The sequence below is a fragment of the Mycetomoellerius zeteki genome, unplaced genomic scaffold (genome assembly GCF_001594055.1).
Source record: "Mycetomoellerius zeteki isolate Tzet28-1 unplaced genomic scaffold, Tzet1.0 scaffold707, whole genome shotgun sequence".
NCBI classification, from domain to species: Eukaryota; Metazoa; Arthropoda; class Insecta; order Hymenoptera; family Formicidae; genus Mycetomoellerius; species Mycetomoellerius zeteki.
The window spans coordinates 483,327-500,712 of NW_017257728.1; the positions used below are offsets into that span (position 1 = coordinate 483,327).

Sequence of the window (17,386 nt, forward strand, 5' to 3'; positions counted from 1 at the left end):
CCTGCTGAATCGTGACGTCACACGCTATAAGCCAATCACACTTTCTTTTCGCTCCTCTGTTTTTTAATAATTTTTAATAATTTTTTGGCCGTAAATGAGTATTGCTAATATTGATAAATGGATCTTATGAACAATGCAGATAATTTAAATCTATAAATATAATTTTTTTATGACTAAATATTCACTATTTTATTAAAATAAGTTAGGTTAGGTCGGTGACAGCTGTTGTTGACAGTTGATTTAAAATTTACATAAACCGATGTGAAATGGCAGAAAATTTGCAGAAACGAGTAATGGCAGAGAAAAAAAGAAATTACAAGTGGTGTTTTGTGCCTTCATGCACTCAAAACAATATCTGTTCTCCATCAACAATTTTCCTGTCAGTGCCAAAAGGAGAGATTCGAAGAAAATGGTTCGAAATCTCAGGCCGAACTGATGCTTCAACTATATCGCTGACTAGTAGTTTGTTTTGTTGTGAACACCATTTCAATGTAAGTCATATACCTAAAATATAATAAATTAATCCTAAATAATTCAAAATAAATTGATTTTATGTTTGCAGTTAGAGGAGGATGTTGAAAATTACATGCAAGTCAGGTTCATTCCAAACGTACTCATTCGCTTAAAGAATGGAGTTATGCCGACAAAATTTGCTTGCCAGCCTCATCGAGAAACATCAGATGCAAGCAACATTAATGTTATTAATATTGGTATCATTCAAATAAAAATTAATATTATCGAATTACATTATATGTGAATATAATAAATAATGTAATACTTACAGATCGTCAGTAATACTTACAGCTGCACAGTCTTCGCATCGAACATATTCGACCTTGTCTATCTCTTCGTTAACAAGCATCGATACAGAGTAAGGTTTATTATTTACTCTATGTTCAGGACATATTTTCCCTCGGACTTGGCAGAAATTACCTTCACGTTTTACTTCAACGTATCCCACAGCTGCATCACCATAATCTTTATCTTCAGCCCTGTAAAATACAGATATTGATTGTGGAACTATATTAAACTTTTATATATATTGAATGTATGTAAAGTGTGTAAACACCTTTTAGCTTTAACACCTCTTGTCTCTGCCACGTTAAAAAATTCATTTTCACTAAAAAAGTCAGCAACCATTAAAACGTTTAATTTTGGTAAATTATCCGATTGAGCTTTAACAAAACCTGTAATATTTCTCGCCATGTTGTAACGGATTACTTAGGGTGCGTTCCGTTTCTTATCCTTGTTTAACATTCGGTGAATAACAAGGATAAAAGATGCATTATGCGCATCATGCAAGAAACGGAACGCACCCTTAGTAATTCGCATGATCCGTTAAATATCACATTTGTTTTGTTTATATATCTTATGTATGTGTCATTTACATGAAGTATGTATTTACAACGTTTAAACTTACCGGGCTCTGCTGAATCGTGACGTCACGGCCAATCATATTGCGTTCACTCCCCACTCATTTTTTAAGCACTTTTAATCGTTTTTAATAAAAAATCCTATTATTAATATCACTTTAAATTACTTTTAAGTTAATAAAAAGCGTATAAAGTAATTAATTATAATTTTTTTACACATTTCAATTTTTACAAATAAGACCCTATCTTCAATCTCAATCTTCAATGCGTAGTCTGATTCCGGCCTCAGTAGTACAAAAAGCCGAAATTGTCGACTACCAGTGCGAGTTCTGATTGGCTGCTGCTTTTCCGCTTTCTGTTTTTGCGTCAAGGTGTGAACTTGCCCTAACAGTTGAATCTGCTGAACGCGACCATGGTATAAAGACAAGGGTATGCACTTGCGCATCGTAACACCAAACAACCAATGAGAATTGCAGCCAAATACGTCATCATTACGCGGCAAATTCAAATGGTTAAAAATGAAGTAAATCATGGTAGCATCAATACATTAAGATAAGTGAAAGGATTTTATGAGAATGATGAGTGATAAGTATAAATTTGTGATGTTTTCATTAAATGATAAATTTGTCACAATTCTTTATAACATTGTATTCAACAATACTAATGATTTTTATCATAATCCACATTTACTTCATTCCTACATACTTCACGCCACTTTGCAGCAATTTTTTCGTCTTTTGGAAATTTAAAAAATCGTTTTCCCTTTCATTTTTCGGTAACTATTTTTGCACCCTTTCACTGCACAAGCACTCATTGCAGTCAAAATTTTTATTCAAACAATAAGTATATATAATAACTGTTTTCGCGAGAAAACAGAATTTCCACAACGTCACGCGTAGCCATATTTTAGTCAAGATGAGCATATTGTCTTTATACCATGAACGCGACCACATTCCATTACGTGTATACGATCACTAACGAAATATTGGTTCTAGTCCGTACTGAATTTTTTTCGTAAACGTGAAAAAAAACTTCCTACATATATTTATAAATTAATTAAGAATCACAACTATGATTCAATTGAAAGGCTCAGAAATGTTGACGAGAGCATTCATAATCGTTCGTCGGCAAGCATTGCTAAAATCAAACATGATTTCGCAGGTAAAATACTTTTGCGGCTTTTTAGAGGTTAGGTTAGGAGGTTATTACCAGGTTATTACCTGTATTATTATACTGTATTTAAATAATCTTAAGATATTACTTAAAACAGTCATAAAATAAGAACAAATTATGAATATTGTCCAAAGATTGAAGATTGAATATACAAAAAAAATTGTCATAAATAAGTACAAAATATAAAAAGTAACGATAAAAGTAACTGTAAAATTCGTTACCAAAAGAATGTAACTACATTAGAAAAAAGTTATTAGAAAAAAGGCAACGCCATTACCAATCTATTATAAAAAAAAGTAACTTGTTATAACAGCGTTATAACTAATGTTACTTTTATTTCCTATACTTCTATTTACTGTACTATATACTAATGCACATTGTATCTTATAATAATCTGTATATTTTGTTTAGAAGATAATACTACAAAATACTTGTACTTAAAGAAGATTTTTTTTAGGAAATTGTTGCACATAGACATATCCATTTAGTTACTCAGGGAAAAAGGATTCTTAGAAACAATTCTTTATTGGATCTGCATAGAAACTATAGAATTACAGGTATATCTTTGGTTCGTTATGCTAGTACAAATGAAACCACAAAAAATGAAACTCCAGCAAGTGAAATTATGACAAATGAAACTCCAACAATTGAAACTATAACAAATGAAACATCCCTGCAAAATAGTCCATATGATGAAATACCAGGTTTGTATAGATGCATCCTTTAAAATTATTTTTTAGAAATATACTACCTTTTTATAAATATACTACTATGATAAATATTGAGAAAAAAAACATCTAGTTGCTATATGTTAATTTACATATATATATTAATTTATATATTATTAACAATGAATTATTATATAAATATACTTTCTGTTATCTTTCAAATTTTCTTATTGTAATTACAATATGAGAAATAAAAATTATAGAAATTATTTTAAATTTATTTATTAATCTGCAGTTTATGTGTATAGATCCACCAACACCAATACAAGAAATAATAGAAAATATTGTGAAAGTGCATCCGAATGGAGAGCCAACGTTTGAGAGTCTAGGATTGGGTGGTTGGAGTCCAACAGGAATTTTACACAATCTCTTAGAATTTATGCACATAAATTTAGATATGCCATGGTGGTTGGCAATTGTTACAGGTACTGTTTTTTGTATCATAAGATAATTATTGATTTAATAAAAATTCTAAAATTATTAACACATCTAATTATTTTGCTACAGTTACTATTTGTGCAAGGACTCTTCTATTTCCTTTAGTAATAAAAATGCGAAAGAATATGATTCGACTTACAAATCATATGCCAGCAATAAAAGACATGCAAATGAAATTGACGGAAGCCAGAAATTTCGGCGATCATATGGAAAGTATGTTAGAAACATTTTGTATTGACGAAATTTTGTTTTGATAAAAAAGCTACATTAATTGCTTTCTTCCGAATAGGTGCACGAATAGCGACAGAGATGATGAATTACATGAAAACGAATAAAATTAATTTTAAACAAAACTTTTTAATGCCAATGATACAGGTATGCAATACTTCTACGCATTCATACATGCAAAAAAAAGTGTAAAAAAAGATAATTTCCTGATTATAATTCTGATGTGTTTCAGGCACCAGTGTTCATCTCCTTCTTTTTCGCATTGAGAAAAATGGCAAACTTGCCTGTGGAGAGCTTAAAAGACGGCGGCTTTTTGTGGCTAAAGGATCTTACAGTATATGATCCTTATTATGTAATGCCGATAATTACCAGTGTAACAATGTTAATCACACTCGAACTTGGCACGGATGGCACTAATATCTATGCGTTGGGTATAATGCGATATGCTTTGCGAGCTTTGCCATTCGTCGCATTACCGTTTATGTTGCATTTCCCTGGTGTAAGTATAATAATATCAATATTTCTGTTATGGTTGATATGAGAAGAATTAATGTGGACATTTGTATATCATGAAATATTTAATTTAAATACAAACAATAACCTTCATATTTAATATACTCTTTCTCTGAATTTTCTTCATCCCATTTCTCTATATTTGTAGGCTATTTTGATATATTGGGTAGCAACAAACACTATCTCTATGGTACAAGCTGGTTTTCTAAAAATCCCACGTATAAAAAAAGCTGTCGGTATGCCTACCTTAATAAAACACGATATTTCAAAAGCATCCATCAAAGGAAGCAGCAAAGGTTTCATTAATGAAATGAAAGAATGTGAGTATTGTTTAATGTATATATGTATCATGTATATGAAACATCACAATATATTGGAAAATAATACTTTGGGAAAGCTGTTAATATAACCTATACACACAACGTGTATATATATATATAACATATACATTGATAATGTTCAACTTTATATAGCAAAAATAATAGACAAATATAAATATAAGTATCACTCTTATGTATTTTATAAAAGTATGATACCTTAAAAATCTGCATTATATCCGCATTTTAGCTTGGACAAACATGAAGATAACAAAGCAGCTATCTGATAGAGAACGGGCAGATGCAGTACAGTTTAATAGCGCGGGTAAGGGTCCTATAGTGAAGACATTTAAATATGATCCGACGAAGCAAAAACAATCGACAACAGTCTTTACAAAAAGTAGAGAATAATTTTATTTAGAATTACTGTATATTCAGTTATTTACACAATGTGTAACACAAACAAAATTGTAATTATAACTGTAATAAAGCAAATATTATTTAACATAAAATCCATTTTTATAATATTAATTTTGTTAAACATAGATATACAAATGATAGATGATAGAAAAATTCACAAGTGATTAAATAAAAAACAGAATTCATTAATTTAAAAATTAAAAATATACAAGAAGAAGCTCCTTGATTCAATATCTTTGTAAAAGTTTATTTTTTATTTAGAAATATTTTCTCTTGTGTGTGTGTGTGTGTGTGTGTGACTTTCGACACTCTGCTGCGTAACAAAGACACTTTGTGTTTTTGCCGTAAGATTTGCCTGCTAAAAAAATTAATATTTTTATTATATTTCATTCAATATATATTTCTATGATTTTCTTAACTTTTTGAATCACCGACGAAATATTAGATTTGTTTGCGTCGCATGCTCCAACATGTTCCAACATGCTTCTACTATAGCTCCTACTCACTTCGACGAGCGCTTGAGAATTATGATAAGAGCATGTTTGAGCTTACAACACGAAAAACCTATTATTAACGACAATCTCCAAAATACTTGCTATAAACCAAATTTCTGGGAATTTGTATATAAGAAAAAATGTTTGCTTTAAAGTGTTAAACCAATATATACACATTTTCAAATAATAAATAAATTTCGTTATTTGAGCCGAGTTAAATGTTTTTGTTTATAAAAATGTATTAGTATTAAACAAAGTCAAAAGCATTGTTGTAATTAATGAAAATGGAGAAAGTTATCCATTATACTTGAGTTCCTACAGTAAATCGGTCAACTTAAGGATTGAGTAAGTTAAACATAGAATAGTATAATGGAAGTTTGATTTTGAAGTTTTTTTTTCTCAATTTAACCATTCTTGTTTTAAAAAAGTCGCTCACTAATTGCATATCATATTTATGAGCAAAATTATAAGGATAATTAAATGCGTAATTCGAGTACATGAAACTGAATAGCATGTATGTTAACATTTATACAAAGTAACAATATGCATAGTAATAAGAATCTTTGTAAAATTTCATCAATATATGTGTAATTTATGCTCTTTGTAATATTGAAGATGATTATACTAAAGATCGAAACGTTTGATTTATTATTCCTGGCTTTGTTTAATACTGATATATTTAATAGCAAAAGTATGCAACTCGGGGCTCGAATGAATTATTTTATTATTTGAATTTATATTCATTAGAGCTTTGTAGTACAGTGATTTAAATTTAATAATCAACGTACATTTTATTGTAATGAATAAATTTAAGAGATTATACCTGCGTCACTGATGTATTAGTGTGACTACTAGCGGCCATACACACTACAACTAATTTCGGTGTAGAACTCTGTACATGAGTCTTCTGTTGAGCGACATTAGTCTGCGCTAGTTTAACTTGCTGTTGCTGCTGCTGTTGTTGCTGCTGTGGTTGTTGTGTTTGTGTCTGTGTCTGCTGCTGTTGTTGCTGCTGCTGCATCGAACCAGTATTAATAGTGGTATTTATATTGGAGATAGTAGGAGTTTGCGAGCGCGACTGTAAAATAACAAATTTTTGTCCACCAGTAGCGGAAGATCCGGTAGTATTTCTGCTTGTGCCAAGCATGAATGTGCGGCCGGGTTGTTGACCTGTATTCGAACTGGATACTATAACATAATATAGTATTACTTATACACATATCACTACCATACGTCCATCGATAACGATTTCCATACCTGTTTGCACAAGTGTTTTTCCTGTACAATTAGAACCTTGTTGCTGATTTGTGGTAAGTGCCGTAGTTGTAGCTGTAGTTGTTAAAGCAGCCGGTTGCGTGCGAGCCTTTACAACTGCAGCACACAATGCAGGTCCTATATATCCATAATCTTGTTTATACTCGTCCACATAATCTGGTGGCGATCGTATTGTTTTTAAGACTGGAGCAACCGATTTCTAAAAACATTTTTTACAATGCATCACACAATGTATCTTCAATATGCATAATTAATATAAGAGAATAGAGTATTGAGAGTAATAATTATTATTAAAAGGAATGTAATAATTAATAGATACATTAATCTTTTATGAAAATAGACAAGCTGCGCGCATGTGCAGCACGCATGCACATGTTTTAAAAAATTCTTATACAACTTTACAAGAAAGAATAGAGAATATTTTAATTTTAAAAACTCCTGACTGAAGAGAATAGTTCCTTAGTTTCTTAACAAAATGAATAGGATTTACATTCTTAGCGTGATATATAACTCTATGTGAGAGCAGTTGGTAGTCCTATATTTGATCTCGATCCTCAGTGTGTATCTCAAATTTATATAAGAATGAGCGAGAATTGAAGTAGATGTAGATTAAATAAGTATAAAAATAGCCGAGAATATATCGATATTTAATTCTATACACGTAGATACGTTAAATGTCTTATAGCTTTTAAAATTAGTTTTACCACAAGTAAAGTCTTGATATGTCCTGCTCCATTTTTATCCACACTAGATAGTCCTTGGCCCTCGATACACGATTCGATACGTTCAGAGATGGATTTAATTTTAGAAACAACTAAAGCTTTAATCACTTCTGGTCCTAATTCACAAAGACCTTCAATCGCTCCATATAGAGATGCCAAAGGTGTCTACAACAAATAATAACCTTGTAAAAGCAAGAAATAACAACCTTTTAAAATAACAAGCGGAATTTGTACTAGAAATTGACCTGACAAGATTTATCTATACTATTCTGAAATCATTTCTTTTTTTTCTTAAGTACTTTATATTGTTTACATAGCTGTTACCTGATAATTCTTTGCCAATGCTTGACTAAACATACGGGTGACCCTAGTTTGCACATTATTCGTAGAGGTATTAAAATTTTTACATATCTGCGCCATTAGTCGGGAAGCAAAATCACGTAATGCCCAATGATTGTCTACCTCCGGTCTCATGCACAATTGTCGAGAAACTATACAGGTTGCAACTGACGGTATCAATTCATGAAGCTACGAATCAAAATATTTTAATATATCAAAAAATGAAGACAATAGTTTATTAATACATTTAAAAAAGGATGACTTATATTACATATTTCTCCAAATAAAGGCTTGGATTATCAAGTAGAGCTTTGACCATTCGCATGAGGTAGATGAGCAACGCGAGATGATTCTGTACTACGTTGACTCGCACTCCCTCCGCAATAAAAGTACACATACGAGCCAACATTTCATGTAGACCTGGATCTGCCGAGAGCGATTGAAGAGCCTCTGCTCTACGAGCTTCATCAGATCCAACGCATGCTTCAGTTATTTCCTTGTAGTACAATTGCTGCTCCACACTGAGTTCATGTGTTGCGAGCTGCTTTACGTGAACAGTTTCAATGTTCCGTAGCTTCTGACTTTTACCACCACCGCCCGGTTTACCAATGCCAATGTTTTGATTTTTACTTGAAAGCTTAATTGTCGGATCAACACTCTCCAATTTCTGAGCATCTGTTAAAAATTAATATAATAGTAATTGAAAATTAAGAGTACTTACGAATTATGTCCAAATTCTTTGAAATATGTTCTTAAATTTTTCTTTAATAACTTTCAAAAGTATGAAGAAAAATTTCTTATTATTACAGCTTATAGAAATCAAGAAATCAGATAAAACCTTTTGATACTGGTGGTGGATTTTCTGGTATGGTAGGTTGGACTCCATCAATGCACAGCCAATGAGCTCGCAATGTAATTTCCAGAGGTAGCTTTGGCCATGATTGTCCGCCAGCTGTAGCTACAATCTCATTAAGGTCAATTTCTTTCTCTTCTACAAAATGCAATTCTCTACCACCACCTGATGCAAAGCGGAATGGTATGTGATCCTTGGCGATAAAACCGTATGTTGGCTCAATGTTCTTAATCTTCAGTGCATGATCTATGTCATGTGCAGTCATTCGTTGACGTTTTCCATGTCTCATGAATTTTGCAGCGTCCTATAAAAAATACAATTACTTATTATAACTGTTTTATAAAAATATTTAATTCATGAATCACTGATAATGCAGAGAGTTTGTGTATTTAAAGCAGTGAATTGTTTTTAAAGCAGTAAATTTGTGTTTATAAAGCAGAGAATTTGTATAATTAAAGCAGAATACATAGCACTATATTGAGTCAGAATGACAGACATTTTAATCTATAAAGTCTTGAACTTTAACGCTTAATAACTTCACGAGCCTAACAGCTGCGTTTTTCTGCTAGATACTTTCGTTTTGAGTGAATTCGCATTGAATGAGTATATTTTTATTAAGAAGCAATTTCGACGGTAACAGGAAAAAAGCCAGCATGGCCTCTCTTGGGTTTCTCTCTGCCTAGAGGATCTCTAGATTAAGAGTGTGAATTTATAATTTGGTATTTTAGGGAAAGGAGGGATATTCTAAATAATTACCTAAAGATATACCATGCATTCTGTTTTCACATGCTGTAAGCATCAGTTCATCCTTGTTGTCTATCAAATATCAAACAAGGATGATGCTTACAAACACTGTAAACGTAAAACGGAATGCACCCATAATCTTTAATGAATTTGAGATTAATCTCTTTTTTTCTCCATTTTGGCGAAAATTAAATATATATGAAGTTATTCACTAACCTGAACAATTTCTTTTAATCTGTAACTGACATCCTCTGCAAGATCTTTTGCAGCTTCATCTGGGAAATTGCCAACACCAATACTCTCTGCTATCACTTTGATGGACTCTTGAGACAAAGTTGTCCCATACATAGACTCATTTTCACTCATTTTGAAATTGTTTTGTGAATATCAATGAATAAAGTTTTATAAATAAGCTTACTGCTCAACTTTCATAGCTGCCTATAAATACAATGTAATATAATATCATGACACAAGTATAACTGATTCTTGCTAAGAAAAAATTGATCGACAACAATGACATAAATAACTGCCTAGTTTGATATAAAAAAATATAAGATTCTTGTATACTTTTTATAAATAAACGTTATAAACAATGCATGTGCCAATTATTACCTCAAATGAATATAAATTACTTATAAAATAGTGCTATAGATTAAAAGTGTTATATATTTTTGAACGCAAATGTAAATATTACGATCGTAATGATGAAAAATTATCTCACATCTGCAATATCCATTGACATAAAATGCAAAAAGTCCTCAAAGGTTAAAATTACGATGTTACTTTTAATTCGTTTCTCTGACATAGTGAACACTTTTTCACAATTATTACGAGATTATATCAAATTACAAATTCACACCACTCCTGACCACTCCAACCTAGCAACATCTAGCATCTTCGAGCATCTTCTAGACAGAGAAAAATTGAGAGAAACCCAAGAGAGACCATGCCGGGCTTTTTCCAGTTACCGTTGAAATCACTCGTACACTACCGCCAGTACATCCATTTTCAGTTTGGGAACTATGTGACTACATCCATTTTCCGACACTGTCGATAAAATCGTATCGTCGAAAGTGGATATAGTTCGTGTCTGTACTACATCCATAGAATAGAAACGTGTTGGTGCTGACGGTGCTGACTATCCATATGGAGGGCCATCGAACTTTATATTTAATTTCAGAGCTCTTTCCTTCTCATTAATTCATATATTACAGCACAGAATTTGCAGCAATATTGCTGCAACATGCAATGTTGCAGCAGTGTTGCTGCAACTTTTATGCAACTTTGTGCTGAAGAATTATACATATATAATACATATTGAACTAATTTTCGTCGAATAACTTCTTTGCATACTGCCATATTTTAAAATAGTTTAAAAGGAATATCCAATCAGAATACTAATCAGATTGCCAATCAGAAACTCGAACATCAAATATGTCACTTCTCGTTTTGTATAGGATTCTAATACTGATAGAGAGATACTAAAAATTAGAATAAAAAGTATTAAAATTTAAACGATATTTTTTTTAATACTTATTGATAGTCGTTTTAATTAAGTTACTAATTAATTAGTCATTGTCAGCAGAATTATATAACTGTATAATCAAATGTGCAAATAAATATGCAGCAAACATCTGATTCAAAGGTAATCACAATTATACAATCTTTTTAATTATTGTACATACAAAGATCTACGATATAAAGAAATTGTTAAAAAATGTCTTGCTTGTTATGTAAGAAAAATAATAAACAGGATGCAAGAGCAACGGAATCCTTCAAATACAGTTCATTGATTCATTCATCAATTTCTGATACTAAAGATGCGGAAACGGCGATATTGTTATTACAATCAGAAAATAAGTTTGCTTTATTGGCAGCTGTACAAAGTTTGTCGAAGTATGCTAGTAAATCGAAAGACAATGCAAAGATACTTTTTCATCTCGGCATTGTAAATAATGTTCTTCCTGTTATCGAGCACGAAGATATATTTGTTCGAAGGTTTGTACAGAAATAAAACTTTATCTTTATATATTAGTATAGCTAAATACTGTTATAATATTTGTAATGTTATGGTAAAAAGATTGTCATAAAATTAAAGATTTTTCATATATTATTTATAAAGATTTCTGAAAAAAATACCTAGCTTATAAATCCTTTAAACTTTATAAGTTTTCTTTGAAAATTTATAAAATGAGAAATTTTAGAATATTTAAGAATTCACATATACAGGGTAAAAGGCACTACCTAACTTAAAAAAACTTGAAAAATTTATGAATTATACGTTATATGAAAAACTGTTATATATGAAGGTTGTATGACTTTGAGGAATTTATTATACATAATATATACTGTATATATGTTTTCTTAAGGAAATTTTCTACTTTGTTATGCTGTTTTTTTAGGCTTATAGTTGTTCTTTATCTACTTTTCCAAAAAAATTTTTTGTAAAATTAGGTAAATATTTCTTTAAATTACATTTATATCCTTTATTTATTGTTTCAAGAGATTTGCATTTTTTAAAGTTTTTTTTAAGTTACCTACTCCAACGTGTAATATTGCTGCAATATTGCTGCAACTTTTGTGTTGTTGGGGTAGTGAATAGAATCGTCTAAAATCGAAGTATAAATAATTTTAAGATATCTTTAAGAGTTCTTTAAGAAACATCTTTAATATATTTTATAAAAAAACTCAGAAAGATATCTTAAAGTTGTCGATTTTGCTCGTTTATTCGGCAATATTTGGATTAGTTTTAGGCAATCTTTAAATTAATATCTCCTTAACTATTGCGAAAATTGCAAAACAGTTGAGAACTTTTTGGCTCAGTTTAGTTCGCTTTACCTACTCATGAACGCTTTGTCAAAACTTACCGGACATCCTGTATATATATCTACGTCTAATATTTATACGATATTTGGACATTATCTTAAATATCAGATTTCTTAGATTGGTCATAAAAATAGCTATAACTAATGACGTCAGATATACGATATCAGCTCTTGCTATCTAGGATATAATACAAAAGCTAACTTTCCCAATACATTTAACGTAATTATTTATGTATATGCTTGCTGCAATACAGATTTGCTGGGAAACTGTTGACAGAAATGACGGCAGTGCCAGACATAATAAATGATTTGATTGAATCCAATTATATTGGCCATTTTGCGAAGCTATTAATGAGAGAGGAAGATATTTTCATGCAGGAATACCTTTCTGCAGCGCTCGCAAAATTATCCGAAGATCCGTACGGTAATGCTCTTCTAGCAAACTATTGCTCAAACGTGAGCATTCTTTTTGAAGGATTACAATCGCCAGATCCGGATATAAAGAAACATAATCTCGAGATTCTGCATAATTTAATGCATGATCTCGTAGCTGCGCGTGAAATTTCAAGAAGCGAGGTTTGTTGTATGTTTCTAGAGATATTAAAATCGAAGCTTAAATATTGAATGTAAGGAGAAAACGGAAACAAAAGCGAAAACAAAATTTAGGAGAACATAAATTGGAACAAAAAAGAAAAGTTTATAAACGCCTTTTTTGCATTTTGCTGTTCTAATTTAAGCCTTTTAGAAATTTTGTGTACGATTCTGTCATTTTTTCTTTACATTCGACTTACGCTCAAATCTGATTTACTTTTATTAAGAATACTGTATTAACAGAAATCACTTAATTCAAATTTTTATTGCCATTAGAAATTTAATTTTTCTGCGCTGTATCGATACTTTGAATCATCGTACCCAGAAATTCAACATCTTGCGTTAGATGTAGCTGCGGATGTAATCGGTAGAAATAAAGATAAAGATATACAATCTTTATTTCATGAAACAAACGGAGTTAAAGTGCTACTAGATTTTTTAAAAGTATATATATTTTATATAGACAATTATATTCTTTGTTAATAAATTATTTTAAACATATTTAATTATTATTTAATTATATATGTTAATTGTTGGCCAGAATGACGAGTGGAATGATTTGCACATTAAAACTCTAAACATATTACGTTTTGCTGCTGAAAATCCAGTAGTCGTAGATGAACTTATTGACAGCGGAAGTATTCCACAAATATTAAATTATATAAAGCATGCGGAAAATCCAAAACTTTTTGTAGAAGCGCTCAGAATTCTTGTACATATCGCAAATACCTTCAAGGGAAGAAAAGTAATTTTATGGTTATTTAAATATAAAATACACACATTCCTTAAAATTAATAAAATATTACATTAAATTGTACATAATTTATAGTTACTTTTTTAATAGATGTTATATTCCTACGAGATTATTAAATATTTAATAGATGCTTTGCGACAACCAATACAATCTGACATTGTTGAAGTTACTTGTTACGTAATTGGGAAAATGACACTTTTTGATCATGCTGCAAGAGAACTTACAAGCACGGAGACTATTAAAACTATTTTAGGTTACATAAAGAAGTAACGTAAATAAGAATTTTTTACATCAAAGAAGGAAATTAAAGATATAATACTATTTCAGATTTATTGAAAAAGGAAGACTTGCCGTGGTCCACAAGACACGCCGCAAGTTTCGCAATCAAACAGTTATTGATGAGCAATATTAAAAATTGCAATGTCTTTTCGAATATTCATGGACCAGTAACTATTTTATAAGTTCATGTTTTTCACTTATTAATATACTAATATTCAAAATAGCTTCTAATAAGAATTATGTAAAATATCTTGAAAAGATATTTTACATATTATATTTTGCATAATCTGTCGCAGATTTTTTTATTTATCTTACTTGAATAACATGCACATTACACTTAATATAAATGTATAAATAATAATGACTTTCTTCTTTAAGGATTATCTGTGGCAAATGTTAAAACACTCGACAGAACAAGTTCTTGTAGAAACTTATATTATTGCTCTTGAAGTTCTGCTTACCATGGCACGACATTTAATTTTCAGAGATACTATGATTAATTTTGACACTATTAACACAATTTGCTTGCTTTTAGAGGTAAAAAATAAATATTAATATGAAAGTATTCTCTCCTGATATATTTTAATACGTTGAATGTTGCGCTGATTTCGACTAATTGCTGAGCTAAAGATATTTTTAACAATATTATAGTAGAGAATGTTTTCCTTTCATTATTTTTATCGCAATATAATATTAAAAAATATTAATCTTTTAGTCAACTTATCCGTTTATCGATGAATTTAAAATCGCTTGCTGCAAGTTACTTTCTGTACTATGCTTAGAAGAAAGTGGACGGCGTTATTTTCTCAAAGCAAAAGGATCCCAAAGAATATTCGCTCTCATTACTGATGCTTATTCAGTTTCAGTAAGAAACACTACGCTACAGTTAATGCAGGCAATTTCTACAGATTTAATTGTAGCAAAATCCTTCATAGAAAACAAGTACCTTTTGTAGTAAGTTCATGATAAGCTTTTTTTTGCAATTTTATATACGTTTTGAGGAAAGATCAAGAACTTTATTCTTTCATAAGAGATGATGTCAAACTCCGAAATATGCTAAATGAAAATATTACATTGAATTCTTATAGTGATCATCTAATTATTTTCTACAGCATGTTGAATAACCGTTTATTTTCAAAAACGATTCCTTTATGGGACACTTGCATTGAAATTCTTCTTAAATCACATTTACCGACTAAATTCGCTCTTACGGGACGCTTGTCTTTAAATGATCTTACTCAGGATGGATTTTATGTCTCAAAAACCAATGTATGCCCGTATGTAAATTTTTGTTATATCACACGGAAAGAACGTCTTAGTAAAAATTTTCTTTAGAATTCTTTATATAAATTTCCAGAATTTTTATAGAAATTTCAGAATTTTTCAGAATTTTAGTATAGCTTTTTAATTTTTTAGAAAATTTCTCAGTTTTTTTATAAGTTGGAACACTTTAAAAGTGCCAAAAAGATCTACATCTTTTTTTCGAATTCTTAAATATAAATGTGAATTCTAAATACTTTATACTTTACTTTACGATTTCTACGATATCTCATTCTATACTTTCCTACGAAAACATAAATCTGAATAGATTTAATGTATATTGTTTCAAAAATCTTCATAAAAATATAAAAAATTCTTAGAAATGTTATAAGATACAAATGAGAAATTTTTTCGAAGTGATTTTGCTATATTATATAAAAATTAGGCCGAAATATAGACCGAATAATAATAACATTTGATCATCAAGATAAATTATGTAAAACACTCAAGCATGATCAAGATGCTGTAAAAAGTTTTAATATTCCAGCAATCAGTTTAAGCGTTCAATATAATTATTTTTAGATCTGTATTTAGCTAAATTTTTAAATACTTCAGCAGAATCGTTCTTTCTGTGCAATTAGCTAAAATGGTTTTATTATCATTTGTAATGTTTCCATAACTATTTTGTTTAGATCTCCCGTGTTGGATGATATTTTCCGAATCAAATTTTGTCCTTTAGAGCCTATTTATGTAATAAATTATTTGCAATTACCACCGTCGAATACTTTACAGAACGAGATAACTTTCGAAAGTAATAAGATTTTATATTTTATATAAAAAATGAGGAAGGTTACTAAAAGAGAGTATTACTTTAAAAAAAAATATATATATATATATTTGTTTGCAGAGGACATAAATGCGTGGCTCAAATCAAAGTTCGGTCAATTGCAATGCGATCCACATTTTTCCGAATATGTGGAACTCTTTAAACGTATGCTCTTAGCAAAGGAACTAAAAGATATGTTAGTAGAGTTTCTAAAAATCTTATTTAAAATAATTCGTATATCCTATTTATTATACAATTTATTAAACAAATTCTTATATGTAATAATTTACAATTCACAGCCCAGCGACAGAAAGAAATACAGATATTAGATCAATAAATATCCAATATGTTCTCACACGTGCAAAGATGTTAGCCGTATTCGTGGCGCGTCAAATGTCTGGTGTCGATTCAACGGGAATTAGATGCATCGACCAACAACTTGAAGTTCATTTGAAGCAAATCAAAGAATGTTTAGAAACGAACATGATTCCGCTTGGACAACTTTGTGTTGGTTCTTACCTCGAGCGAGCTATGCTTTTCAAGGCGATAGCTGATAGAATATGCCTTCCAGCAGCTTTCGTACGTGGGGAATACGGTGTTTCGTGGATTGAAATAGCCATACCTCAAGTAATATACGTATTACTTGCGTTAAAGTGGCGTTCCTTTAATATATTACGTAATTTGTGATTCAATGCGCATCTTGCAGATGGAAGACTCAAATGAAAGAGTATTATTTGATGCTTGTTTGGATGGAAATAATGAAGATTATGAAAAAAGAATTACGACCGAACTTTTAGGCGAGTCAAATGTCTTCACATATCAGAACGGACATGAGAAAGAAAAAATTTCTCTCTCTCTCGATTATCAATCGACGATTTACCCAACCAAGCTTATGAAACCGAATTTTATCGTTGATTTGATGGACACCCCGGGAGATTTGATCCCAATTGGAAGTCCTCGTTCAAAATTATATTCTATTAAAAAAATAACATGTTGCTATTGAAAACTGATTTACTATTATAAGGTTTATGATATGACAAAAATTTAATAAAATAATATTTTGATTTTAATCAATCTTATAATATTTTAATAAAGAAGTCACACAAAGTTTCTGGAAATGATTGGGATGTAATTTACAAAATTCTTGTTTTATACATATGTATACATATAAAATAAAAGAATATATTTTTTTATTTTCTTCTTATACGTTACACAAATAGTATCGATCTGTTTA

General features: G+C 30.3%; 4 protein-coding genes across 4 annotated transcripts; 2 read left to right on the forward strand and 2 right to left on the reverse strand.

Annotated features, from left to right (window-relative positions):
- Positions 1 to 177: 177 nt before the first annotated feature.
- LOC108729204 (uncharacterized) lies at positions 178 to 1,206 on the reverse strand. Its single transcript, XM_018458203.1, has 3 exons — positions 1,070 to 1,206; positions 803 to 992; positions 178 to 504 (listed from the first exon to the last, which is right to left on the reverse strand). Exons 1-3 carry the CDS (start codon positions 1,204 to 1,206, stop codon positions 487 to 489), a joined length of 345 nt encoding a protein of 114 aa, XP_018313705.1. The 3' UTR covers positions 178 to 486.
- Positions 1,207 to 2,362: 1,156 nt separating this feature from the next.
- OXA1L (OXA1L mitochondrial inner membrane protein) lies at positions 2,363 to 5,256 on the forward strand. The gene is made up of 8 exons (XM_018458237.1): positions 2,363 to 2,534; positions 3,004 to 3,250; positions 3,523 to 3,699; positions 3,782 to 3,925; positions 4,002 to 4,087; positions 4,173 to 4,439; positions 4,602 to 4,773; positions 5,021 to 5,256. Exons 1-8 carry the CDS (start codon positions 2,445 to 2,447, stop codon positions 5,179 to 5,181), a joined length of 1,344 nt encoding a protein of 447 aa, XP_018313739.1. The 5' UTR covers positions 2,363 to 2,444; the 3' UTR covers positions 5,182 to 5,256.
- A 232-nt stretch (positions 5,257 to 5,488) lies between these two features.
- On the reverse strand, positions 5,489 to 10,513 carry LOC108729225 (transcription initiation factor TFIID subunit 6; the record flags this gene model as incomplete). Its single annotated transcript, XM_018458236.1, has 9 exons — positions 10,339 to 10,513; positions 9,834 to 10,055; positions 8,859 to 9,177; positions 8,292 to 8,695; positions 8,006 to 8,209; positions 7,664 to 7,846; positions 6,942 to 7,158; positions 6,508 to 6,872; positions 5,489 to 5,548 (listed from the first exon to the last, which is right to left on the reverse strand). Coding segments are annotated over exons 2-9 (1,902 nt in total), but the record flags the coding sequence as incomplete, so codon positions are not given.
- An 833-nt stretch (positions 10,514 to 11,346) lies between these two features.
- LOC108729205 (uncharacterized) lies at positions 11,347 to 17,155 on the forward strand (the record flags this gene model as incomplete). The annotated part of the gene is made up of 13 exons (XM_018458204.1): positions 11,347 to 11,615; positions 12,697 to 13,018; positions 13,310 to 13,477; positions 13,575 to 13,778; positions 13,878 to 14,040; positions 14,115 to 14,233; positions 14,445 to 14,603; positions 14,782 to 15,020; positions 15,179 to 15,343; positions 16,019 to 16,137; positions 16,234 to 16,348; positions 16,452 to 16,779; positions 16,859 to 17,155. Coding segments are annotated over 13 exons (2,667 nt in total), but the record flags the coding sequence as incomplete, so codon positions are not given.
- Between the last annotated feature and the right edge of the window lie 231 nt (positions 17,156 to 17,386).

Coding starts and splice junctions, on each gene's coding strand:
- OXA1L (XM_018458237.1), top strand. CDS start 2,445: ATGATTCAATTGAAAGGCTCAGAAATGTTGACGAGAGCATTCATAATC. Junction 2,535..3,003: donor AATCAAACATGATTTCGCAG/GTAAAATACTTT, acceptor GATTTTTTTTAG/GAAATTGTTGCACATAGACA. Junction 3,700..3,781: donor GTGGTTGGCAATTGTTACAG/GTACTGTTTTTT, acceptor ATTTTGCTACAG/TTACTATTTGTGCAAGGACT.
- LOC108729204 (XM_018458203.1), bottom strand. CDS start 1,206: ATGGCGAGAAATATTACAGGTTTTGTTAAAGCTCAATCGGATAATTTA. Junction 993..1,069: donor AGAGGTGTTAAAGCTAAAAG/GTGTTTACACAC, acceptor TGTATTTTACAG/GGCTGAAGATAAAGATTATG.